Consider the following 26,890-nt stretch of genomic DNA (forward strand, 5'->3'; position numbering starts at 1 on the left):
TCTAGTACTTGATATTTCTGTGCTGACCTCCCTCTTTACCAGAGTCATAGATTGACATAGTTTGGTCATTGCAGTGGTCCACATTTTTGGGAAATAAGCTTATTCACTTTCCTGCTGAGAAGTTTTCTACCACTCATGTCTGTATGTAGAGCTGGAGCTAGAAGCATAAAGCCCCCCCCCCCGTTTCCAGTCTTTATGCTAAGCTAAGCTAACCGGCTGCTGGTTGCAGCTTTATATTAACCACAAAGACATAGTGGTGTCGATAATCTCCTCTAACTCACGGCGAGAAATTGTTTTTCCAAAACAGTTTTCGCTTTTGCTAAATCTGTAATCACCATAATGACATCTTCATGTGGTGTTAGCAAACAAAGCTGAATGCAGAGATACTAAAAATAAGAAAATAAAAAACTAAGGACTTCTGTAACAGGTAGTATGTCAGGCATATGGTTTGCAAAAGGTTTACCCAAAGAGTGATGTTCCCTTCTCAAATATTTCACAATAAAAAGCAAAGATTAGATAGAAAAGTCCTGGGAAAAAAAGCAGAAACATGTCATGTTGTACAACATTCAAAGCAAAATTCCCAACTGTGTGCCCAATAATTCAGTTTTTTCCAGCCACGACGGGGTTAAAATGACCTTAAAATTAGTAATGGCCAAACTCGTCAGCTCTGTGACTCTGGCTCTCACTGCTGGGACCATGAGCCTGCCTTAGTCTGTCGCTCAGAGAAGACAGCCTGTCCTTCATTTGGCTTCTCTCTTCAGTTCATTTCCTTTCCCTCTCTGTGTATTTGGCTTCTCTTGGTCGTTGCTTTGGACTCAAATTTGTTGTTTATTTCTTTCTTTCCTCGGCACTGTCCTGTTTTAGTTTCTGCTGTTGTACCTTTTGCTTTTCTGTTCTCATTCTCCTCCTCCTGTTGGATGATCGGCCATGCAAGTCAGTTCTTTTTTTATTTTTTATTTTAGCAGCCGGTTTACTCAGAATAAACCCTAGTGTTTCGGAGTAGGAATGTTACACATCACCTGAAACTCTTATGGGACTTAACAGATTAATATAAAGTCTGGTTCTGTTCTATAACAACCATTTCTCCACAAATCAGACTTGTATGGTTTTTCATCTGGCGGACAAATTTAAAATAAAATAAAAAATCATACTCTACCTGCTTCTGTATGTGTGAGACATTGAGGATAGGGACCCAGGACTACTGTATTCTTCTTATTGTTCTCTGCTAACTTCATTAGCTACCATAAGTATACAGTATATGCATTGTTTTATAAAGATTTAAAAAAAAAAAAAAACTGTACAGGGCAGTTTAGGTATATAATATTTCAGATTTTTTTTGTTATCTCTTAAATATTCTTATTAACAGAAGATGTAAGAAAGTCAGTGCATGATGATGATGATGATGATTCCTCCCCTACACAGTGTTTCCCTTCAAACTGTAAATTATTCTGCTGCCCTTTTTGTTTTTGCTTCTGGCAAATATATCAGGGTTGTTTTTATTTTTTATGTTTGAGTTATATGCTTAAAAAGATTGAACATTTTTGTTTTAATTGGCTGGCAGATTAAAAAGCATTGACTGCCAGCCAGCCCCCTTTCAGATAGCTACAGCGGGCTTTGAATAAGATTGTAATAATAATATTAATGATGATGATAATAATAATGGTCGTTTTTTGTAAATGGTATTTTAAAAGTTATTTTTGTATACACGGTTGTTTGTTGCGTCACAAGTCTACTGCTCCCCACCCAAACCCCCACTCCTCTCTTCCCTTCTCACATACCGCATCATGTCTTTTTTTATTTCTCTCATTTTATTTTACACTTTTTGATTCCTTTCCCCCCGCTGTTTTCTCTCTTTTATCCCCCTCCCACCCTCCCCTCTGCCTTTTTAATTTTTAAAAGGCTGACGTTTCCAACACGTCTGTGCCAGTAGATTGATCCACTTCAGTAATGCATCCCTAAGTTGTTGGTGGTTCAAAGTAACACACTGCCTAATAGACATGCTGAGAAAAGTCTTTTAAATGTCATTTGTTTTTTCAGTCCTCTACTTTTTTCTGTTTATCTACCACATACCCATCTACCTACATGACCCCTTCACATGCACACTAGCCTCGATCTCAGAAAAGAGCCCACCTGTGCCTTTAAGTGAGAGCCCGCCCTCCCCCTTATCCCCTCTCCTTCAATCGTCATTAGCGGCGTGAGTGTGAGCGATGTGATTCGCTGCTGCTTGCTCATCGCCTCCTGTGCCCCCCCCCCCCCCCCCCACACACACACACACAAAATGTTTGTATGTTGCAGAAATCAATCAGTAAAAATGAACATTAAGTAAAGACACGTCTTTGTTTTTATTCGAACGAGATGATGTAACAAAAACGTATGTATGCTGGTTGTGTTTGACTGTGTGTGTGTACATACAGACAGCTTTTATTTACAATATAGAGCAGTTAATCGTTAATAAATCACTTTGACTTGTCTCTGAAGCCACAAGAAATAAAACAATTGAATTGTCTTCACTGGCTGATAGCTTTGCACATATAGGCCTAATCTGATCATGTTAATCGTGTGTGTGAGGGAGAGTCCCAGCAGGAGATCCTCTCTCGCACCTGGAAAATCTGCCGACACACACAGACACACGCACACTAATATGCCGATTAATTAATCACCACAGGTGGTATAAACAGTCGTTCACAGAGACCTTGAAGGTTTCCCATTTGTATTCACTTTACACGCATAGAGAGGCACAGCAGGTGGGAAGACATTCTGTGATTATTTGCTACTGCTCACACATAGCCAAAGCTCATTTCAGATTAATTATACAGTACATAACAATACAATATTTAATGTGTAATGGTGCAGCGGAGGTGGCTTCGGCAGCTTTGTGTCAGTCCTCTTTGGTTACAGTCATTGATCAAAGCACCTGTTACAGCAATAGCATCTACAAACCTGTCCAGTGATCTTTGGAATAAAGTAAAGCATTGATGACCTATATTTGCAGTTGTACAGCACTAGTGAATTCATAAAAAGGATGAATTATGAGTTTGCTCTACTATGTAAAAATGTCACTTGACGGGAGTATCCAAAATGTTTTCAATCAAGAAAAATACAAAAACTACATACTCCATCAGATAAATACAGCTTTATAATGCATGATTAAAATTACAGTTTACATTCATTGTAGTCAATAAAAATACATATAAGGCAGGATCCAGTACATTCATTCCACAGGCCTCTCACTCACCACTCCTGCACAGTTTCTGACTTCCTCCCCTTTATTTTACTTCTCCCCTGTTCTGACTTACACAGCTGATAAGCAATGTCTGTCACACACACACACACACACACACACACACACACACACACACACACACACACACACACACACACAAAAAAAACACTTTCTTGTACTGGCCTATGTCTTAAGCCAAAGTTATCTGTGTCACCTCGGTTTTCCCATGGAGCAGTTTACCATGTTATGTAATGACTTATAAATATAGCCAATCAGTGTTTAGTGAGCAGTAGCAGCAGGCTGCACTGCCCTCTGAAGGAACTGAAGACGGTGTGAGCTCTGTTTTAAAGCCTAGAATATGCAGTATAATGCATTTGACCAGATTATTTTTAGGTATGAGTCATATACAGTCGATGCTGGAAGAATTAGATACACAGATTCACTTCACATGTTCTTCTTGGTAGTTACTACACATACATCCAATTTCCCCTTCTGGGTTGCATCATATAATAATCTTGTCACAATGTTTATAGCCAGCTGTAACTTTACTACCGGCCGCGTGCAGCTGCTAATCATGTTTAGTATTCATGGTTGGCTGTCACTCACAGGCAGGCCTTGCACTGACGGCTCAGCTAATCAGTCTGAGAGAAGAAAATGCTTTCATGTCAATAAATCAAAAATGAAAACGGCTCCGGAGGATTCACAAGGCTTTGTAATCATGTGTTCCAGTGTGTGAGAGTGCTAAACTCATCCCGTTGTGAAGATTAGATGAAGAGGGAAAGTTATCCCTTTCATGGAAACATTTCCATTTTAACAAACACATATACTCACCACCATTCGTCTCTACACAGTCTGTCAATCATTTGTGGGCAGTGTACTGTCTTTTAGGGTTGTGTTCTGGAGAGAAAATGCAAAGTGGATTAAACAAACCCTGGAGGAAACAGATGTAAGCATAATAAAACTGAAAGAAAACTACATCATTTGAACTTTATGGTCAACTATTTGTAATAGGATAGAAACCACCATCAGTGTGTCTTATGATGCTGCCAAGCAGCAATGTTTGAGTAAAACCGGCTTATAACATTTTGACTATAAAGGTGGTGAAACAAAAAATACTGATTTGTCATATCTCAAAATCTTTAAATATGTATTATATGCTTTATCTTAATAGGTATGTGGTCAAGGACAAATATGTAATGGGGTTTTATTAAATAAACTAGAGCTGCAACAGTTCAAAACCTAAATACATTACATTTATAATCATATAAGACAAAGAAACACACAATTTAGGAGCTGAAACCTGGGTTTTTTGCTTGCAGAATGACTTAAACACTTAATTATTCAATTAGCACAATAGTTGCTTTTCAATCAACTGGTAGATTAATTGAATCATTTTAGTTCTAGTAAACTTGTGGTTTTCTTGAGTGTCCATATTACAGGTTGCTAGTGATTTATTGGTTGATCGACATGCCTGACATGTTTGACACAACTTTTAATGCATTTAAGAATAGTACTGAAATAGTCTATTAATTGATTAGATAGCAAATTAATAGATTTTTATTTTATTTATATATATATATATATATATATATATATATATATATATATATATATATATATATATATATATGATGACATTCCTTTGGGTTTTTGACTGTTGGTCAGTCAAAACAAGCAATTTCAAGGCATCACTTAGGCTCTGGAGCTACAATGTTCTGATATATTTTTGTAGACTAAATAAATTATCAAATAATAATTAACACATAATTAATACTGAATGTTTCATTTCAGTGCTAACTAAGGCAGAGTCTGTACTGGGTTATTAAGTGATTACGTCTTGCTCCTCATTATTATTGCACAAGTTACATTAACAGTACATACAAACAGCTGCTAAGCCCCGCCTCTAGTTTTTCCCTCTCGGTCTGTCAGTCAAACCTTAGTCCCGCCCCCTCTCTAACTGCCTGTCAGTCACAATCTGACCCGCCCCTTCATTGCCTGCTTGGCTGCAAGTCGCGCAAAAAAACAGAAGCGGCGGCCGTTGGGGGAAAAGAGTAAATAGAGAGAGAAGCCTCAAGATGGCTGACTCGCTGGGCTCTGCTCACCTCACCGGAGCTGCTACTGCGGTAGCCCCGGCGGTCGCCTGCGACAAAAGCCCGCTCATCAAGCCGAACGAGGCGAAGGGAGCCTCTGACAACCACTCTCAGTCTTCCCGGGATTTCAACCCGCCGCCGCCCAAGAAGGTCCGTGTCGAGGAGAGGAGCGTTAAACCCAAGAAACTCAGCAGGGAAGGAGTGGGAGGCAACGGTAGCGGCAAAGAGAAACTCCAGCAGCCCACGAAGCAGCAGAGTTATGGCAGCAGCACGGGCTTGAGCACCTACAGCCCGGTTAAGACGAGCAGCAGCAACCCTCCGGTGTCTGCCACCGGTGGAACAAACACACATAAAGTCTTCAAACAGAGCGATTTCTTCCTCCACAAAGCGCCTTCCTCTTCCAAACCCAAGAAACCGAGTAAAGATAAACAGCGAGGGAAAGAGAGGGAGAAAGGAGGCGGAGAGGAGAAAAAGAAACATAAACTATTGGTGACCTCCGGAACCGGGATTAATGTCAGTAACAACAACGATATCAGTCGAATTAATAACACTTCTGCAGTGAAGAGAGAAAATGGGGAGGTCATGCTGCCGCCCAAAGGTAGGCCATCAGTGTATTTTATTTTAATGTTACTTGAAGCGAATTCATAAAGTTTGTGTTATGTTTATTATATTATTTATTTATATTATTATATCATTTCATATCCCATATTAGATTCTTAACCCCTCACCCCCAGTCACTACACGTTACATTAACCCATATCTCGGACTATTATCCCTGACTATTGCGCATATTATATAACGTTATACTGTGAACTTTTGCACATCCCCTGATTAATATTTGTGCGCACACTGCACAAAACGTACAGCTTTATTGTCCTTCCTAAAACCGTTACATTGTACATAATTGGTATAGTGTCTTTTTACATATTTGTATTGCAATATTTTTATACTATATAATGTTCTTGACTGTTGCAGTACTTTGCTCTATTGTTATTCCCTTTTTTATATATTTATTGTATGCACTAAACACCAAGGCAAATTCCATGCAAGTGAAAATAAATCTCATTCTGATATAAGTAGGCTAGAGTTTTGCCCTTTTTAAGAGTTAGTTGCTCATCGTAGAATCAGCCACTTGGGATATGAACATGTGGCCCCGAGTGTGCTGTTGTCTGCCTCCTAATTTGTCTGGACAGTCCCGTTTTCGGACCAGCTACTGCTCAAAGGGCGCTCCTAAAATGTTGTATATGAACCCGCAGACCCGCGAGGGTTACTCTTATTTATATTTGCACATTATAAAACAGGTTAACATCGAGTTGAGTGTCTACAAAGACCAAAAGGCGATGTTTCTAAGGGCTATGGCTGCCAGCTTTCGTCACTGTTCACCCGCTCGTGAACCCTCGAGCTCCACAATAGCGTTCCAGGGCATTAGTATGGGCAGTAGTTTCGTGTCCTAGCTGTTAACACGCAACCATCTGCTCTCGTGCTACTGCGGAATTGTTACGTAGTTACGTCGTATCGACAAAGTACAATGTGTTGTATTCATATAGCCGTTTACAGTAATGTAATCGAGGCGATCTAAATGTTACAAACGGCATAAGCAAGCTATAATCTCTGTCATGTCAGCGTAACGAATGAGGTCAATTGTTAGTTATTGTATAACATAAATGCCCATATTATGATTTTTATTTCCTTCGGAGCGGTGTATATATTAAAACTGCACGCTGCTGTCATAACAACATGACTGCCGCCCGCCATTATAGGGTAAGTGTTGTTTTGGTAGCGCACCACGCCCCCCTCTGTAACCTCAGGCTGGATCGGAAACAGACAGAGCTCCACAGCTTGTTGTTACTCCGTGTTCTACAGGCAGAGCATGTACTGTACATGTAACATTGAGCCACTTGACTAATGGAGAGACAAGAACACACACACACATTTGACACTAAATCCCAGAAGCAATATTCAGGGCTTAATAGGATTTAGAGCGGTTCCAATACCATTTTCCTTCCCAATAACGATTTCGAGATATATATAGCTATTAATGTTGTATGTCCTGGCTCAGGTTAAACACTTTGTAGCATGGACAAATACATGTATGAATGCCATATAACTCTTATTATCTTAGTTTGACAGTTACAAATATTAAACAGTAACTATGTACAACTATATATATATATATATATATATATATATATTTTTTTTTATGTATTGTATATGTATATTGTTTCTTTTTAGACCTACATTATGAAATTTGCTGCATATGATCAACATACATGTGGCTCAAAACATCATAGTCATAATTAACATCAGGCCATTAATAACATTACAAATATGTTCTAGGATGTCACATTATTTTATATATATTGAGTTGACTGATTGGGTCACAGCTTTATCATCATCATCTCATTATAGGTCCTTGTGCGTGGCTTTTTTTTAATCATTATACTATTTATCAAAATCTCTGCATTTGCTGTGTTCAAGTGTTATTTGCATGTGAGTGTTTAGACACTTAGCGGAGGTACTGAGTGGACAAATGCAAATGTGTGAGAGCGCATGATCTCACCCTTTTCCAGTTGGGTAGTTTAAGAGGTCTTGACGTGCTTTGAACAGTCACCGCAGTCAGGGGGAACACCAGAACGAGACGTGTTGTTGGCCTGTAGCCCTAACACACCATCAGAAACCCAGTCTTGTAAACAGGCTGTGTTAAATGTGCTTGCACGCTTCATAGGGATTTCAGAACAGATAGAGGCTGGTGTTTAGTCTTCACACAGAATCACAACGCAAAACTGGGATTTAAAAAAGAATATGAATGTTAGATAAACCATGTCTTTTTAATGCAATTAATACATTTTAATCGAGCAATCATAAGACTAAAAGTCAATTAGTGTAGTTTATTTTATTATTATTATTGATATTATGTTACTGTTAATGTTGTATGCAGGCATTTTGAGAATATATAAAAAAAATAAAAAAAACTAATGCAGTGCTGACATTTTGGTTTCAATGTTTTCATCTCTGAACCTGACTGGGAAAATTTAGATGGATCCAAAGGTAACCATAAATAATAGCACTCCTTCAACAGTGCCACTGAAGTGCTCTTGAGCAAAGCACTGGACCTGTGTTTGCTGTAGGGAGCTGCTCAGTGGCCAGCATTAGGGAGACTGTAATTCTATCGAGTAGCTTCAAATTCGAAGATGGGGAAGTACAGTATATAAATGTGGAGCAGAGTGTTGCTGGAAATGGCACATTAATCCTGAGCAAAATGTTTCATGGATTGAAATGCTCCGTTTTTAACTGCACCTTCCTGTAAAAGCTGGTAACTGTGTGTCAGTTTTCTTCCTTGACTCTGTGACACAGCTGCTGTCAGCACTCGGAGTCGGCATAGGCTTAAATTAAATGTGTTTTTATATCTTTTAGATTTTAGGCCCACTTGTTAGACAGAATTGCTGTTCAACAGGACACTTTTCTGCTTTCAGCGGAGTGTACTCTGAACTTCATGGAAGGGAAGCATTTTCCTACAGGGATCAAAAGAGTATCACATCATCACAGCATTATTTGGGTTGGGGTTGCTGTTGGATTGAGGCAACTGCCAGGGACTCCTGGTTTCATTTGGTCTTGAAACATGAGACATGAGTCTGACTAAGCACAGTGAACAAGGAAACATTACTGCATTAGGCAGGCTGATCTAGTGTAGTCTAGCATAAAATTGTTGTTGAACTCAAAGGTCACAGGTTTAATCCTCACTGAGACCAAGTTGACCTGTTTTTGACACCCAATGCAGTCCTGTATTATATTTATAACCAAATGCACTTCTCATAAAGAGTATCCTACTCACATTGAGGTTGAATTCAAATAAGTAATAAAAAAAGCTCTTGTCACGTAAAACTCCTGCGTCTGGCCACGCTGGGTGTTTTGATCTGGCACATGTGACACGTAAGTCGCAGACTAATGCAAAGCAGCTTTAAAAAAAAATAAATAAAATATATATATATATATATATATATATATATATATATATATATATATATATATATATATATATATATATATATATAATTAATAGGAGCTTTCATAAAGGTAGGCTACTCTTTAAACACATCAACCTATAAAACAGTGAGGACCAATTAAATGAATCTGTTTTCTGATTATTCATTACTCCAGTGTCATATTGGCTTATAGGTTGCCTTGCCATGCATTGTTCTGGACATCATTATGACCATTAAACAAGTCATGTAAACCTGAGTTATCGGGTTGTTGTGAATCATGTCTGAATTGCCGTAATTAGGTTATTTGTGAGCAGTAAATGCAGCATGCTGACAGAATGCCTGACTGTGTCTGGGACTACTCGACTGTGGCTGTGTACAGCCAGGGGAAAGGTGAATGAAGCTTGGCTGCAACAAGCACCCAATTTAGTTACTTCCGCCTGGGTCATTTGTTCAGTCCCAAAAATTACAAGACACTTGTGTGTGCAGTAACGGACCAATTGTTTGAACCTTATTGCTAAATCATATCCAGAACAGCTTGAATGGTGAAGCATGTATTTGCCTCACCAGCGGGGGTGGACTGACCATCTGGAGTGGCAGTATTTTCCTGGGCAGGTTTACCTGTAGTTTTACGGTGAGTCCCAGTTAGAGATCCAAAAAGATCTAAAAATATATCAACTAAAGTTGTCTGCTGAGCTGCTGATGACAGACTGATAGTTGAAGGGATATATTCGTCTTACTACAGTATGTTTAGAATGTAACCGTTTTAACCCTTAAATATGCACACGCACACAAAGTACTGGGTGCCTTTTACCTGTTTTCAGTCATCCCAGTTTGCCACAACATGTTAACATGGGACTGCTCTTCTGTCTCATCATTGAAGCCCTCAGATTCCTAGGAAACTGAATTTTCTTGATTCTGTTTAATTATTCACAAGCAATACAATTTCATAATACAACCAGATACTCAGAATAGAATAAATAGAAGTTATGTGTTTGATTAGATTGTCCTGTTCAGGGTCACATGGGGCTGGAGCGTATCCCAGCATGCATTTGGCAAGAGGCAGAGAACACACTGACGGGTCGCCAGTCTTATCACATTGCTAACACACACTCAAACCTGGCTGGGCTACAGCGTGACAACACTATGCTGTTCCAGTTTATCATAGGTTAAATGTAATAAATGAATAGTTATTTTTAAGGACAGGTGATTGGAGAAGGCTTGTTGTTAAAATGTACATCTAAAAAAACTAACATCAAAATGTGGATACCTCATGGATTTTCTGAATTTATGATTCTCCTCCTCAGCTCTGAAAAGTTGGATAGCAGTGGGGACCAGTGAAGTTGAAGTTAACAAGCTGTCTGCCTTTGGCCCTCTGTCTTTCAAAGAGTTTTCTCTCTCCTAACAGTGAAAACCACCTGCTGTGTTCCCCTTCAAAACCTGCCACTGCAAGAAAGTCAGAAAACAAAATCAGAAAAAAAGTTTCAGTTGCATGAATCTTATTATTATTATTATTATTATTATTATTATTATTATTATTATTTTTAAGATCATTTTTTGGGGTTTTAATTGTCAGGACAGCTAGGTGAGAGGGGGAAGACATGCAGGAAATCGTCACAGGTCGGATTCGAACCCTGGACCTCTGCGTCGAAGCATAAACCTCTAAATATATGTGCGCCTGCTCTACCCACTGACCCAACCCTGCCACGAATCTATTATTTTCTAAATCCAGGGTTTCCCCCATTGTATCGTAAACCTGGCAGCCCACCTGGCCTAAGTTGCCCCCCACCAGGCCTAAGCCAATGGGAATTATTTTGTAATGTATTATTACTGCGTTTTTTTTTACAGTTACAGTGGGGCGGCACGGTTGGAAACCGTATATATATATATTCTAAATATATATATATATGGAATCTGTCTTATAGCTTTTTTTCTTTTCTTTTTTTTTCTTCTCAATTTTGCGATTCTGTTATCACAGAAACTATTGGGCTCTACATTACTGCTGCCATCAGTCTGCGACTGGCCCCAGCCAAAAAAAGACACTTGCCACCGGGCTTTTCTGGGTAAAACCATGTCTGCTTTTGTGCAGTGTTGCCCTGACAAACCCAACATTGTTTTACGTTTTAGTTACTGGCCAGATAAAACAACGTGTGACCCTCAAGCCATGGGATGGTCTCCTTTTTATTTAAAGGGGAATACTCTACTCTCATGCTGTGATAAATCAGCATGTTCTCCAGTGTATTTAAGGCCCGGTCAGCCACCTGGGCTAATTTATCCCCCATTGCCTCTAACTTAAAAATTTATGAATGTTACCACTCTGGCATGGTCTGACATGTCTTTAGAAATTTGGCAGAAGATCTGAGTGAGCCCTCCTTTGTAGGCAGCTTCCTGTTGAGCTAAATTGATGTTTTGAAACATGCTGTTTTTTTTCTTCAACAGGCAGCTTACAGTGTCTGGTAATTTTACTGCATTTATTTTGCACAGTTTTTAGAATGGTTTGTTAAAATTCTTGCCGTTCCTCCCATTAACCACAAGGTATGAGGATAATGACTACCTGCATGTTAAGTAGCAAAGAAAAACGACCCACTAAACTTCAAAATGCCACGGTATTTTTTTAAATATAATCATTGAGTGAAGAGTGTATTGATGTACCTCTAATTCTCATACTGCTCCTTTTTAAGCCTTTTTACTTTCAAAGCATTTTCTCCTTTGATCCTGCAAACAGCGAGTCAAACCCCACTGTGTTCACTTTCCCACTCCCCATGTCCACAGGAGAGTGAACAGTCTGAAAACACAGCTTCCTTTTAAAGATGGATCTGACTAAGTTCAAAGAAAAAAGTTCTTTGCAAAGGAAAAGAAAGAGAGAATCAGCAAAAGAACCACTTTGGAAAAAAACATTTTTTTTTTTATATCTTTAGGGGAAATGAAAGGAAATAAAGAATCAAAGGAGGAGATGTATACACGATTTGATAAAATGAAAGTTATTTTAAGAAAGGGGAGGTTTCCTGAGCTCTGCTGGAGATTATGATTTACACCCATCCACACTTAGACATACTCTGCTTTTCAGACAGCACTGAAAAGGTGTGTGTGATATGATATTTAGATTTTACACTGATGCTCTCATCTGGAGCAATTTGCAATGAGTGCAACATTAGAGTGCACTCCAATTCCTTGATCTGTAATATTCCCTCAACACTGAAATGATTCAAATGTCAGACGGAGAAGCGCTGGAAGAGAAAATAAAAAAGTCAAAAAGCAAGGGGGGATTTTAGGACTTTTAAGACAGGAGCATATTGAAGCTAGCAGAGGCACAGAAACAGAGATGAGTTAGGGGGAAGAAACGTGAGGTATATACGGTATTGATGAGATGTAGCTCTAAGGTTATGAGTGACTGCTGCAGTCTTATATATATGTATATGGTCATTACAGTGCTGAGGAAACCTGAGAGAGAGGAGTACAGACTTGCTGGAGAGGTGAATTTGTTGCAGCAGGGAAGGAAAAGCCAAGCATTTTGTAGGAGGATAAGATTAAGGAAAGGGTGATGGCCAAGGTGAAGCACTTGGCAAGAGTTTAGTTAAGGGGCCAGAGGAAAAAAATCGAAGGGAATGGAGTGTGCTCACAAGTGTAGTATGTGTGTAGTCAGTAAATCTGGGCGCTAATGTGTTTTTTACCATCGAGACCTAAAGCCCTCCCCTCTACTTCCACAGAGCACTCCAACAAGGACATGGCAAAAGAGAGAGACCGGGAGGAGAGGGAGAAGAAGAAGGTCAAAGACCGAGAGAGAGAAAAGGAGAAGAAGAAGCACAAAGTGACAGACGAGATCAAGAGGGAAAATGGAGACGTCAAGCAGCCGATTAAAGGTAGGTGAAAACACTCATAACAATGGTTTGGTCCACAAAATGTTAGAACATTAGCCTGGTTGACACCAGACCCTTCCCAGTTGTAACTGTGAGTGCTTCATTCTAAGCCCGTTACCAACAGACGCCGCACAAATGCCTCTGGAATTCTGAAATTGGACTTTCCTTCAACCAATCAGACCAACAATCCGGGTGACGTAGCAGCGACAGCGGCATCAACGGGTTGCTGCGCTTCAGTGGCCGTCATGTTGAATGTAAACAAAAAGCTGCTTGCCGTCGCTGCGCTATCGTCATCGTGTAAACAATGGCTGTGTTTGGTGTAAAGCCCGCCTCAACGGTTGTGATTGGTGCCTCGATTTGGAAAAATTGGAAATGGGCTTGAATAGGATTGGGCATCGAGAACCAATTCCTACTTGGAATCCTTTCAAAAATTACGATTCCAGTAGAATCGTTTCTTTATTGGAATCGTTTAGAGGATTTGGTTTCAAATCCGATCATCGCTTCCCAATTTAACATGCGCAAGTTTTGGTTTCCGAAGCGGCCAGGCGCTTGTTGTGTTGCAGCCTTGGAGCACAGTAAGCAGCGCTCTAGTATGGCTTTTACATTGAAAAAGCCCTGTAAATCTGCAAACCACCATTGAATCAAAATAAAACTTTCCTCTTATTTGTGAAAAAAGGCATGTGACCCGTTTCAACTCCACCCCTCAAAGAATCGGAATCGAGAATCGATAAGAACCGGAATCGAAAGGAAGAATCTGAATTGGTAAAATCCAAACGATGCCCAGCCCTAGGCTTGAATGGACTCTTGGCCAGACTGACTTGCAGAGCAAATCTCAAATTTGCCGGAAGTTTGTCAGGGTTTTCCCAGGCTATTAGAAAATATGCCCATCGCCAAAACCAAAAACGATTCAGTGATATTTATTTTATGGAAAGAAGCTAATTCTTGCATTTGAATATTTGGTATTTCTGCTAAATAATAGACATGAAAATTGAGCTTGTACATTTATTCTTGACCAAAAAATATCTCAATAGCAGGTTGGTAACTTGTTTTGCATCTTGTGGCCTTCGTCAGTTATTTTCTGTTGATTGGCTCATTGATTTACTAATTGTTTCAGCATGAGATATATGTGAATCCCTTTCTAAATTACCGTACAATTTATATAAAAGTAAGTGATAGAGGTTTAGAAACGTTTAAGGGCATCAGTATATCAGGGAATCTGCAGGGCAAAAAAACGAAAAATAAAAATTTAAAAAAAATAAAAAATAGGCAGTAATATAAGTCATAAAACGTTGTTGTATCCAACTGCGGGCTGTTAGAGACGTTATAAACTAAAAGTCATATTATTATGACAGTGGATTGTTTGTGCAGGAGGGTGTTTAATACTTGTCCATTCAACATTGTCAGATCTATAGCAAGCACCGTCCCCACGGTAGCTAGGAAGCGCAAGGCACTGGCCCACTTTTACCAGGCGCGGCACAGTATATCATCATGAAATGTGTAACATACAAGCAGCATACACAACTCAGCATCCCAGTGGGTGTTGAGAATATGGTAATACTGCAGAGTTGCCAGTGGTTGTAACTATTTTCTTTTTTCTTCTTGGAGAATCTAGCATTAGGTTGACCTGCTCCTGCACAAGGAGGATTGTGCTCAGGATTTATTTAGTCTGACCTGTGTGTGTTTGTGTGTGCAGGCGGATTGTGCATCTGGTAGCTAGGATTGTAACAGGATTGGCTGTGTGACTCTCTCTCTCTCTCTCTCTCTCTCTCTCTCTCTCTCTCTCTCTCTCTCTCTCTCTCTCTCTCTCTCTCTCTCTCTCTCTCTCTCTCTCTCTCTCTCTCTCTCTCTCTCGAAAGTATTTTTAATGTGATACTTACCAAAATAAATGTAAGAATGACATTATGAAAAGACAACCGTGACTGGGATGGAAGAAACAAGAACAAGCTCTAGTTAGTGCTGAAATAATGAGTCAGTTGATCGATTAGTTGATAGACAGAGCAATTTTAATCGATTTAAATAACTAACTATTTATTATTATAATAATAACTATTAAAGTTATTTGTCAAACTTTTTTTTTTACGATTATTTTTTCGGGCATTTTATGCCTTTATTTGACAGGACCGTTATAGACATGAAAGGGGAGAGAGAGGGGGAACAACATGCAGCAAAGGGCCGCAGGTCGGAGTTGAACCCACGGCTGCTGCGTTGAGGAGCAAACCTCCACATATGTGCGACGGCTCCACCAACCGTGCTAACCCGGCCACTATTTGTCAAACATTTGCTGGACCCAGCTTCGCAAATGTGAATGAGCTCTATATGATTGTAGATTGAATACTTTTTGGAATGTCAGTTGGACAAAAACAACACCTTTGACTCTGAGAAATTGTGATGGTATTTTGTTTTCACTATTTTCTGGCATTTTATACACTAAATGAATAATTAATAATAATCATTGAGGAAATAAACGACACATGATGAAAACAACTGCGAGTTGCAACCCCAAATGTCTTTATATTTATTTACTGTGTGACTAATATTTGATTGTTGTGACCAATATCAACAAAAAATTGGTTGATATTACATTTTTAAACGCTAAAATATTTTTGGCAATGAACCTCTTTAAAATATTGTATTAAATAATTTTTACAAATATATGGTATGTACTACATTTTCCTGATGAACAACTTTACGAAACAGCATATAATATAAGATAATGGTACATTTTGAACAGTATACTCCATTTGTGAGTTAACCATTAGATGAACTACAAATAAAAATACAATATGGATTCTTAAATCTTGAATTAAGAAAATACAGGTAAAAAAAAAAATCATAACAATGTAGCCTATAAAACATTTACAGTACGTACTTTAATTCCTGTGTACATAACTGCCATCTTGTACACCAATACAAACAGTTACGGTATGTGAAAGGCCACTGGCCTACAGGTGTATCAGCCAGGCTCTGTTGTGGATACACTTTTGTTTTATCTTTTGTCCAATTTATGAATGTGGTGGTGAGTTTCATTGTTAACCTTTCAACAGTAGTGAATTATTTGCCGAGCGCTGTGACGTAATGTCGGTCTCTCTCTCTCTCGCTCTCTCGCTCTCTCTCTCTGTGTACTTGACCTTTTTAAACAGACATGCACACACAAAACACACACACTGACATGTCTACACGGATGGCAATTTTATTCAGATTGATTAGATTTGCTCCCTTTTAGGCTCGCAGTTTCTCTGTGCTGGTATGCCATGACCACACTGTGACATTTGAAGGACTTAGTAAGCCGTTGGCCACATACCATAGCTAGTGTCTGCAGATGAAAATCACATTGATAATTCAGCTCTTTCTTTTTTATCTTTTTTTTTTTTATCTTCATACTTTCTGTGAGATGGACAGGCGCCATTGTAATGTTGGTTCATCTTCTCCTTATGAGTGTAAAAGGTGGAAAGGTGAATTGAGGGAGAGGCTGATAGAAAGAGTCGGTGTGTATTAAGTCTGCAGTCATCCTGCCAGAGAGGCCGGTATTTAATCGTGTGTGTGTTTACAATAAAAGAGACACATGGGGATACATGGTGGGAATAAGAGTCGAGACCGAAACGAGGAGGAGACTCTCCCTACCAGAGAACAGGGTTTCAGTAATAGTGAGTGAGGCATTTAATCAGAGAGTGTTACGTTTGCAAATGGTAGGAGTGACAGAGTCAAGGAGGGGAAGTTAGAAATGTAATCACTGAGAGTGTGTAACTGAGAGTTTACAATTGAAAGGGCAACAGAGAGAGAGAGGCACCCAGAGGAAACGTATAGGAAATCAATAAGCAGCTATTCTGACAGTAAGGTTGCTTTACTGTGTGTGTGTGCGTGTGTGGGGCGGGGGGGTTGGCCAGTTTTTTTTTTTTTTTTTTTTTTTTAAATCAATGCATAGAACCTCAAAGATGATTTTATTAATGTTAAAACTTAATTTTTAGAGCAGCTGACAGTGAGTAAACAGGGAGGAATTTACTGTCAGGAGTGCTAGGTCAGGTCATATGGCTCTTGATTGAGGCAGAAATAGTCAATCATTGTAGTCGATTGATACAAGTTTCACATGAATAATATTGATAATTGGTTGTTGGTCAAACTAAAGACATTTAAAGATGGGCTTTTTGAAAGCCACAAAGCTGCATTTTGTAATCCAAAATATTTAATAAACATAATAATTGGCAGGTTAATCGATAATGAAGATTATTGTTAGTTGCAGCCCTACTCTTGATAAGCCAAACATTATGATTGTAATACATCATACATCATACTGTCTACATTCTCTAATTTCTAAAAGTACAATTATGGGTTTTATTGAGGAAGGTGTAATCATTCAACACTTGCAAGTATGATCAACTTCAACTTTGAACTTTATTATCCCCAAGGATATATTTTTCTTGTAGTCAAGTGGAACACAGAACGCACACAGACTTGAACATGCTGTGTGCATTGTACACATGTGCTTCAGGGTAAAAGTCTTTCCTCTACCTGGAATCTGCCCACAATAAGCCACAAAGCCATTACTGGAAGGCTTTTATTATGAAGCAGCTGCTGGCACAACACACTACATTAATAGTGCTTTTTGGTCTGTGTATCACAGCAGAATATGATTGGACAAGTAGAATATTGTTATTGTAATTTGAAAATAAGTTTGAAATAATCTTTTATTACTAAAGAACAACATTTATTTCTTATCTATTTGAAGTTTGCACAAGCCATGATACTTGCATCCTTAGATCTGTATATTACACTTCATATCACCATCGCAATATCTGACACATTTATCACGCATCACATATTTTCTCCATATCCTACTGTTTTCTGTGGTTTGTGATTAAACGTGTGTGTGTGTGTGTGTGTGTGTGTACTTATTCAGGAGGGCTGACTTGTGGGTTAAAGAACTTTTGGATTAGTAGCTTAGGTGTTGTACTGCAAATACCTTCTTGCTGTCTTTATTGTTCCCCACACACACACACACATTATGTTCCTGCTATCTAGCGTTGAACGTGTGTGGAGTACAAACGTGTGTGTGTGTGTGTGTTAGCTGATATTTGAATTGTGCTGAGGCAGCAGCTATCAAAGTGACTCACATTGCGCGCGCACACACACACACACACACACACACACACACACACACACACACACACACACATTAAATGTATACATGTCCACTTGTTTACAAACTGCTGGGCAGGAAAGAACCAGCCAGCAACACATTTCCAAATGGATGTGAACAGCTCTGACAAACACTCACAAATACATACAGTAGCACTGTGCATAAATTTGCATGTTCCACTCTGTCCTGCCTCAGGCATCTAAGATGAGACCGTCCACCATGTACGGTATTATCTCTGTTCAGATAAGCCACTCGAAAGCCTGTTTCCTGGCTTAGTCATATCTGCTTTTCTCAAGGATGCCATTTCAAGGCTCTTCAATGTATTTTATGCATGCACCCCAGGAGATGCACACCACCTGGGAGAAGCTATGAGTCATCTGCCTGCCCTTAGTTCAAATTGTTAGGACTCATTAGTTTTTGTTTCATTGTTTTTTAAATAGGGAATTTATAGCGATGAGAGTAAATAATACAAGTGTTGTATTTTATTGTGTATTGTTGTTTTTTTAATCTGTTACAGAGCATAATCAGCAGCTCATTTGCCGTTTTTTTTTGCAGTTCACCTTATTTTACTGGAAACTTTTTCTGAGCTTTTGTCATTGCAAGAGGATCTGTTTCACTGTTAAGTACCGTGAAAAGTGGCTTCTTACAGCAGGGGAATGAAAAGGGCTGATGATTGGTTTGTTGATCCATCAGACAGCAGACTTGAATAGATTCTCTTTTACAAAGCTTCCATGAATGATGTGTCTCCCTATTCCCTTCGAGCCTTTTCTAAATTACTCTTTTTTCAGGTTTTTGTGTTGATCTTTTAAGAATGTCTTCTCCTGTAAAAAGTATCTTCCATCTAAGTAATACGGTCTCTCTCTCTCTCTCTCTCTCTCTCCCTGTCACTTTGTCCAGATGAAAAAGAGAAAGCCAAGATCAACTCAGAGGAGCTGCAAATCAAAAAAGTGAAGAAGAAAAAGAAGAAGAAACACAAAGAGTGGGAGAAGCACAAACGAGTAAAGATGTACCACCGCTCCTGCCAAACCATTTGTGCTGGCCTGCTTCTCCTCCCTCCATCCTCTCCACCTTCCTCATCCTCTGATCCCACTCATAACTCCTCCCTGTCTCCATTTAAGTCTCCTCTACCCGTTTACCCTCCACCTAACAACAAAACTGCACAACTCTTACCTTCCTCTCCTTTTCCTGTACCCAAATCTCTCTTAAACTGCTCTCTCCTCAACTCTCTTAACTCGCCATTGTCCCCCATGAAGACACCCCAACTTTCTCAAACCAAACACCAGCCACAGTGCACCTATCCTGGCATGGCAGGCCTGGAGTTTGCCCCATACATCCACATAGAGAACCAGCCTAATGGAGGGGCCCTGGTGGCCCACGCCTACACCTCCCAGCTCTCCTCTCTCTCCATGGGCCAGAGGCAGAGATTTGCCCAGGAGTTTGTCACATTGGCTTTCAGCGAGGACTCATCCCAGGTATGGCATAGTTGTATATTGATCAGATTAATTTACCACTTTAACCTTATAGAATTTGTTTAACTTGTAGTTGTTTTAATAATTAAAAACCTTATTATTTTTTTTTTTTTCTTCATATTTTATTACTGCCCTTGTTTTTCAGGCAGCTCATTACGTCATGGGAATTATCCACGGAGAAGCCAGCTACCTGCCTGACTTCTTGGACTACTTCTCCAGCAAGTTCCCATCAGCTCCAGTCAAAATGGAAATATTGGGAAAGAAGGACATAGAAACCACCACTATGGTTAATTTCTACTCTCAGGTCAGTCAGGCACAATCACACATACCTGGAGAATATGTGTGTGGGGTGGGACGTTTGTGGGACAGATGTGCACAACTATACTGACATGTCACTCATCTGAAAAACTTACACAGTTCTTGTCTTTGGTTATTCAGTTCTGGAGCTGTAGACACAAAGAGCACAGAGCAGATGGTGAGCTTTCAGACATTGGGGGGGGGGGGAAGTCTGAAGTCCAAAATAGCAAGGGTCCAGTCCTTCCAATCCACTTAGATTCGTTGCCCTGAATATAATATATTTGGCTGAATATCAAGTTGAGTATCACAACTGTCCACGAGCACAGGACATGTTGAGAAACTGTCATACCACTGTCATGAGATTTAAATGTATTTGATGCGTGCGTGCGACTTATTTGTGAACATGTGAACACAAAGAGTGTCAAGTTTATTATTGGCTCAACCTCAGGGTCAGTATTTTGTTCATGTGAGCAAAGTGCAAGAAAAATATTAGATGAGTACAGTGAATATATGTCGCCCAGTCGTATCTTTTTATGGCACACATACACTGCATTTATGAAGCATTTATGTAAAATACCATTTTGTAGGGGTGTGAATCTTCACTGTTCTCACGATTCGATTTGATTACGATTATCCTGTCTACGATTCGAATCGATTTGATATCACGAAGCGTCACCTCCTCAACATTATTATATATTGTTACACATGGTTCTTCATCAACAAATTCAAATTCCTCCTCTCCTTTTCCTGTCCCCAAATCTCTCTTAAACTGCTCTCTCCTCAACTCTCTTAACTCTCCATTGTCCCCCATGAAGACACCCCAACCTTCCCAAACCAAACACCAGCCACAGTGCACCTATCCTGGCATGGCAGGCCTGGAGTTTGCCCCATACATCCACATAGAGAACCAGCCTAATGGAGGGGCCCTGGTGGCCAGTCAGATATCAGATATATATGAACTCCCCTTTTTATTGTATCTGCTCTTAAAAAAGACACTTCCTGAATGTAGCGGACTCTGAACACAGCAGACAACCGACAAAAGGCAAAAACAAAAAAAGCAACATCAGTAGGCAATAATCGATTATGGTCTGTCTTTGCATCGATGCAGAATCGTCGATGCAATGATTAATTTCAACACCCCTACCATTTTGTGTATGTGTGCATCTATACAGTATATAAAGCAGAGAGTAAGAATGTGTATGTAAAGTTAGGCACGTTGCTGCCCACATCTTCCGCCCTAGTAACCAGCACTTTTGATCCTTGAGAATAAAGATTAATGAAGAGGGAAGGCTGTTGTAAATAATATAAGAAGGAAAAAAGAGAGGATAAGAAATTCAGCAGATGAATGGAGAGATAGATAAGATAGGTGGATGGAGGGAAGGAAGGAAATATTAGATACAGTACAAGTCGAGGGAGAGGATGAAGGGATGCTGGGGGAAGGACAGAGATTGATTGAAGGAAAAGACCGAATGACTGCTGTGTGCAGATGAGCAAGTTGTATTTTTGAGACTTTAACCATCTGGTTTGAGCATCCACCTCAATCTGGCTAGCATTAAACAGCTTTTGGCATTTATACAGATGTCTTATTTCTCAGAGTAAATGACAACATTAACTATTACGGCAGAGTTGTGTGCAGTGCACAGGTGGGAACTGCTCTCATTTCAGTGCTACTTAATCTGACATAGCAAAGTTTGAGTGAGAGCAAGAAAGGAATTAGAAAGCAAGAGGACAACATATTTAGAGAGTGAAAAGATGAGGGAGTTCAGCAAAGATACAAGAGGTGAAAGGTGGTGAGAAAGCAAGGGGATTTAAGAGAGAGATTGATATCCGAATCGGAAAGTGACAGAAAAGGTGGCAAGAGGATGTTCTAAACTGTAAGAGATGACTGCTCGCAGCAAGTCAGGTTAGGGGAGTCATGGGAGTCAAGCATGGGAGCTTCTCTACCACTCTTCCACAACCTTTTTAGGACAACTGGAAAAAGTGTGTGTGCAAGTGTGTGTGTAAGACTAATAGACAATCCAGACAGACTAATAGTCTGTCTGGATTGTCTCCTGAACACAGCTAGACCTCTTCATTTGGAGATGTTCCACGTCTAGTTCTCTAATGAAAAGCATTTTGTTGCCTCAAACCTCCTGAATGGTTTTGTATTGAGATACTGCCTGCTCCTTTTCAATGTAAGTGTAGGCTACCAGTGTGTGTGTGTGTGTGTGTGTGTGTGTGTGTGTGTGTGTGTCTACAAAGGGTAGAGTTGTTTATGCTCTCCATTGCTCTCCTGGCTATTTTTTTCTTATGAAATATTCATCAGGTTATTCTGTGTGTTTCTTTCAGTTTTGGCCAGTTCTGCTTCAACAAACATATTTGATCTCTATGTGTCTGAGTAACTTAAACCAAGATAATGAGTTAATTAAACATCTAAATTGTCCATTGTCTAAATTGAGTTTTCCCTGCAAACCTGTGTCCTGAGCTGTGCCTTTTAAGAGTAGTGTTCCTTGCAGGGCTAACGTCATTGTCCACTAGTCTTGTTCATTTTTCCCCCCCTCCCTCCTAGCTCTCAGCAGTGACCTTGGGAAGTAGACATACAGTCCACACACACACACACACACACACACACACACACACACACACACAAACAGCTGGAGCATGCATACCTATATATACACAGCGCACACACACACAGATTAATGATTTCTCCCACACATTTTCCTCCACCTTTCTCTTCAGTTCTCCCTCCCTCTGTGTTAGTCTGTCATTCTCTCTCTTTTATCCCTCCACTCTTTATGTTTCTGCTCTGTTGTTTGGTTCTCTGGTCCAGTTGCAAATGACTGGACAGCTGCTTTTTGTAATGTTTATTATGTGTGAGAGAAAAGGAAGGGAGGAATTTAGAAATTTGCAACAGCTTGCAATGTTCTTTGGCATTTGTGTATGTGTGCATTCATTCTCTTGTATAGATTTGCTTAGTTTTATTCTTGGGCTGCTGGAGTATGAGACACTACTCGAGAATGAGCCATGTGTGTTCAGAATTTGACTGCAGGTATCAAAGGGGCTTTGTTGCCATTCTGGCTGCGTGTGAGTATTTTGTATTCCGTACCTGACTGAGGGCATTTTCAGCGGTGCTAAGGATTATAGAAGATTACAGTACCCCATTTTCTCAGGGCAAGTACAGCCAGCCAGCCAATACATGATGTGCTTTGACAGTGAGGTAATTGGTCTTTCCGGTTTAGTCACTAAGTAATAATTTAGTTACGACATCAGATTAATACAATGCCAAGCAGTTCAATGATAAATTTATTAGAAATATTTTATCAACAGAATAGTATCCTAATCAGATGAAAAGAAAATGTTTTACAAGAATTCAAAGAGGCAAGGTAAGAAAAAAAGTATTTGTCTTATCCAACTTCACCTAGAGCCAAAGAAATAAGCTTTAAAATCTTGAAAAACATTTATCTATCCAATACATTCTTGCATAAAACATTTGATTTAGATAATAACACCTGTGGATTGTGTGAGAAAGACAGTAGTTATGTGTATATTAGTGCCTGTTAAAGCTATTATTCTAGCTAGTATTCATGAATGATTTGGGGTTTTGTGGTAAATGAGATTTCTTTTAATCTTACTCGAAGATGTAAATACCTTTTTAAGGTTAAGCCCAAATGAACAAAGAGAGGAAGGAACTAAAACTTTTTGCAAAATGCTAGCTAGGATGCAGATTTTATTAGGCATGGCAATGTTATCATAAGAATGAGGCACAAGACTGAAGCTAGGTCTTTGTCTGTTGGAAAATCCCTTTTGAATTTTTGGTGCTCTCCATTTGACAGAAACACAAATTTCGTTTACATCAGTTACACAGTTTCAGGTTAAACATCGTCACAGCCGAGATAGTAGTTTGTTTCCGCTTATCTGACTCTAGCTCTATCCGCCACCACTGTAGGCATCCCGCTCCTACACTTTTATATAATCTGACCTGGAGGCACACAGTGTTTACAAAACAAGGCTAAACTTTGCATTAGTCTCGCTTTGCAGCGTTTAAACCATGCTTAAGCTTTGACACAGTCCTGGCCTTAACTTGGACTTCAACAAAGCTGGAAATAAACCAGTACATTGCATTAATTCAAAGTGTGTTTGAGGGTTAGCCGAAGGTGAGTATGTAAGAGGAGTTTGTGCGATTGTGTATGAGGCATCAGTCAGCGGCCAGAAAACTTTGTTGTGACGCAGGCACAGTAATAGACTTAGTAGTCTAGAGACTGACTGGACGTAATGATTTAGAAAGAGAGATACACACAGAGCTGGGAAAGAGAGGAAGAAGCAGCACACATACAGATGTCGTAGAGAGGTCCGAGAGTGAAGGATGTGTTGAAGAGAGAAGGGAAACTAATTAGAGAATTAACAAGTGGTTGCAGTGGCTGCACCAGAGACAGAAAGGAGACCAGGAAAGAGAGAGGCTTGATCTAATAGACCTCCCACCAGGGACAGGAGTATTATGAGGGAAAGAGGCACAGGAGGAGATGGACAGGCTGACAGAGATGAGGGATAATCTTGAATACAACAGCAAGTGGGAAGAAGCGAGGGAGTGAGACTTAAAAATCTACTGCTTTTAGCCAAAGAAAACGACAGCAGGGGAGAGATGACAGTAATGATAATTATATATAATCATATCGGCTTTTTAATCTTGTGAATTTGCGGATCTGGAATACCAAATGAGATGCAGTACATTTTAGATGGAGAAAAATGATTTGTCTATTCTATTGTGTCCAGAATTTTTATTGTTGGACTTGTTGGAATTTATCGTCCTATGCTTTTGTGCAGCCTACGCCCTTTTTAAATGAAGCTTATTAACAAGTTTAGCAGTAAAAGAAACAAATATGATGTTGGTCTTATTTATTTATTTATTTATTTTTTACACATTTACCTGTTGAGTGTGTCTACACGGACGTACACAGAGGCGAGGAAGTACTATAGCGTCTTGAACAGTACCACTCGGAGGAAGTCTGTCGCAGTTCCTGTTTCCTTCTGTTTGCCTCCACTTATTAAAGAGAAAGTGTCTGTCTGTGTGTGTCTGTGTGTCTTTGTGTCCCTGACTGGTAAATGTATCTGTTTGAGGCAGAGATGGTGTTTCCTAATACTACTCCTGTGATAGTGAGACTGTTCTCTTTGCTAACAACGTGGGGGTTATTCTGCTGTTAAATTATGCATAGTGTAAACACACTCACAGATACACAGGAAGAGAAAATAGATGCTCATAAGCACACACAGTTATAAGTATGCAGGAAGATGAAGCATACACTCACAGATGCACACATACTGGCTGAGATACACAAATGCTTGTAAGCATGAAGGCATTTGAATCCATGTATGCACACAAACACATTTTCCTCTCAGTATCTAGGTCATTGACTCAGTCACACGATTTAAAGTTATGATGTGTTTACGGGTGTGGAGGTAGTATTTTAAGCTTTTAGTCATCATCTTAGGAGGATATTACCCAGTGTCGGGGCACAGATGCAGTGAAATGAAGTGAACAAACGCCACATGGCTCAGCCTGTCTATGAATGATGAGCTGATTTATCTATTGTGTGGGTGTGTGTGGTCTGCACAAAGACCCCAAAGTTTAAAGGGCTGTTTGAGGGTTAAGACTTGGTTTTAGGGTTAGAATTAGGTTAGGTTTAAGGTTAGGCATTTGTGATGGTTAGGGTAAGGGGCTAGGGAATGCATTATTTCAATGACTGGTCCCCACAAAGATAGTGAAACAAACGTGTGCGTGCGTGTGTGCCTACACGTCACAGGCAGACGCCACACGCAGAACGCTTTACAGCAGCGGGCGAGTTTTTACAAAACTGCTACAACATGGTCCCTGACTATATACCTATTCCTGCAGTGTGAACAGGTTGCTTCATCTAATGAGGAATCACAGCATATTCTACATACTATAGGGCTGAAACGATTAGTCGATTAATAGTTAAGTCGATGGACAGGTAGTTCATGGACAAGTTTGATAATCTATCATCATTTATCAAACAAAAATGTGCGTTTCTCTGTTTTATACTACTGGTTTTAGACTGTCGTTTGTTTAAACAAAACAAGCAGTCTGTAGATGTCACTTTGGGGTCTGGGAAATTGCAACAGGCATTTTTAAGTATTTTGTGAAAGTTTATAGACTTAACAGTTCTTAAATTAATTGTATAAATAATCAAAACATTAATTGGTAATGACAGAAATGCCATTATTTCCATTACATTGTTAGATTAGAGAGCAGAGATGAGTAGATTTTTACACTGTAAAATGTTTTTTTAAACATTTAAAACAAAAAGAAAAATCAAAGTGGATATGGATCAAGATTGTTTGTTTACGTTATGTTTATGGTAAAAACAAAATTACTATGGGCTGAATGATGACTCCCAAATATCAATATCGGCCTTACAAATTCAGTATCGGCCAGGTTATAGTCTCGACAAATGTTGAAGTATTTTGTTAGCTAAACATTACAGTGACTAAAGCGGATTATGAACACCTGTAATTAGCTGTGACACTTAATCCTGTCTGTTGTGATGAGTTGTTATTTTGAGCTCAACTTTTTAAGAACATTTCACTGTCATTGACCCCCGTAATCCAGTTGTTACGGACATTCTCTGCTAATTACCCAGCATGTTTAAATAACCAAACCAGACCAACAACAATTCCTTATTGAAAGCAACACCCTGGGGAAATGGCTGTCGTGATCTACAGCATAATTGGCCTCTGAGCAGCTGTTTTTGAATGTGGTGCCTTGCTCAGGGACACACCTGGGAGCTGCCGAGCACCTTCACCTTCAGTCTTTTCCCAATTCATTGTTTCCATATTCATTAC

General features: G+C 39.5%; 1 protein-coding gene across 1 annotated transcript in view; it reads left to right on the forward strand.

The window, feature by feature from the left end:
* Positions 1–5,217: 5,217 nt before the first annotated feature.
* The window catches only part of LOC144537609 (uncharacterized), a 32,752-nt gene continuing 11,079 nt past the window's right edge, over positions 5,218–26,890 (forward strand). Inside the window, exons 1-4 of the mRNA XM_078281342.1 lie at positions 5,218–5,911; positions 13,001–13,153; positions 19,182–19,756; positions 19,899–20,057. Coding sequence (XP_078137468.1) covers positions 5,299–5,911; positions 13,001–13,153; positions 19,182–19,756; positions 19,899–20,057 — 1,500 coding nt within the window. The 5' untranslated portion in view covers positions 5,218–5,298. The remainder of the gene's footprint in view (positions 5,912–13,000; positions 13,154–19,181; positions 19,757–19,898; positions 20,058–26,890) is intronic.

The sequence above is a fragment of the Sander vitreus genome, chromosome 23 (assembly GCF_031162955.1).
Source record: "Sander vitreus isolate 19-12246 chromosome 23, sanVit1, whole genome shotgun sequence".
NCBI classification, from domain to species: domain Eukaryota; kingdom Metazoa; phylum Chordata; class Actinopteri; order Perciformes; family Percidae; genus Sander; species Sander vitreus.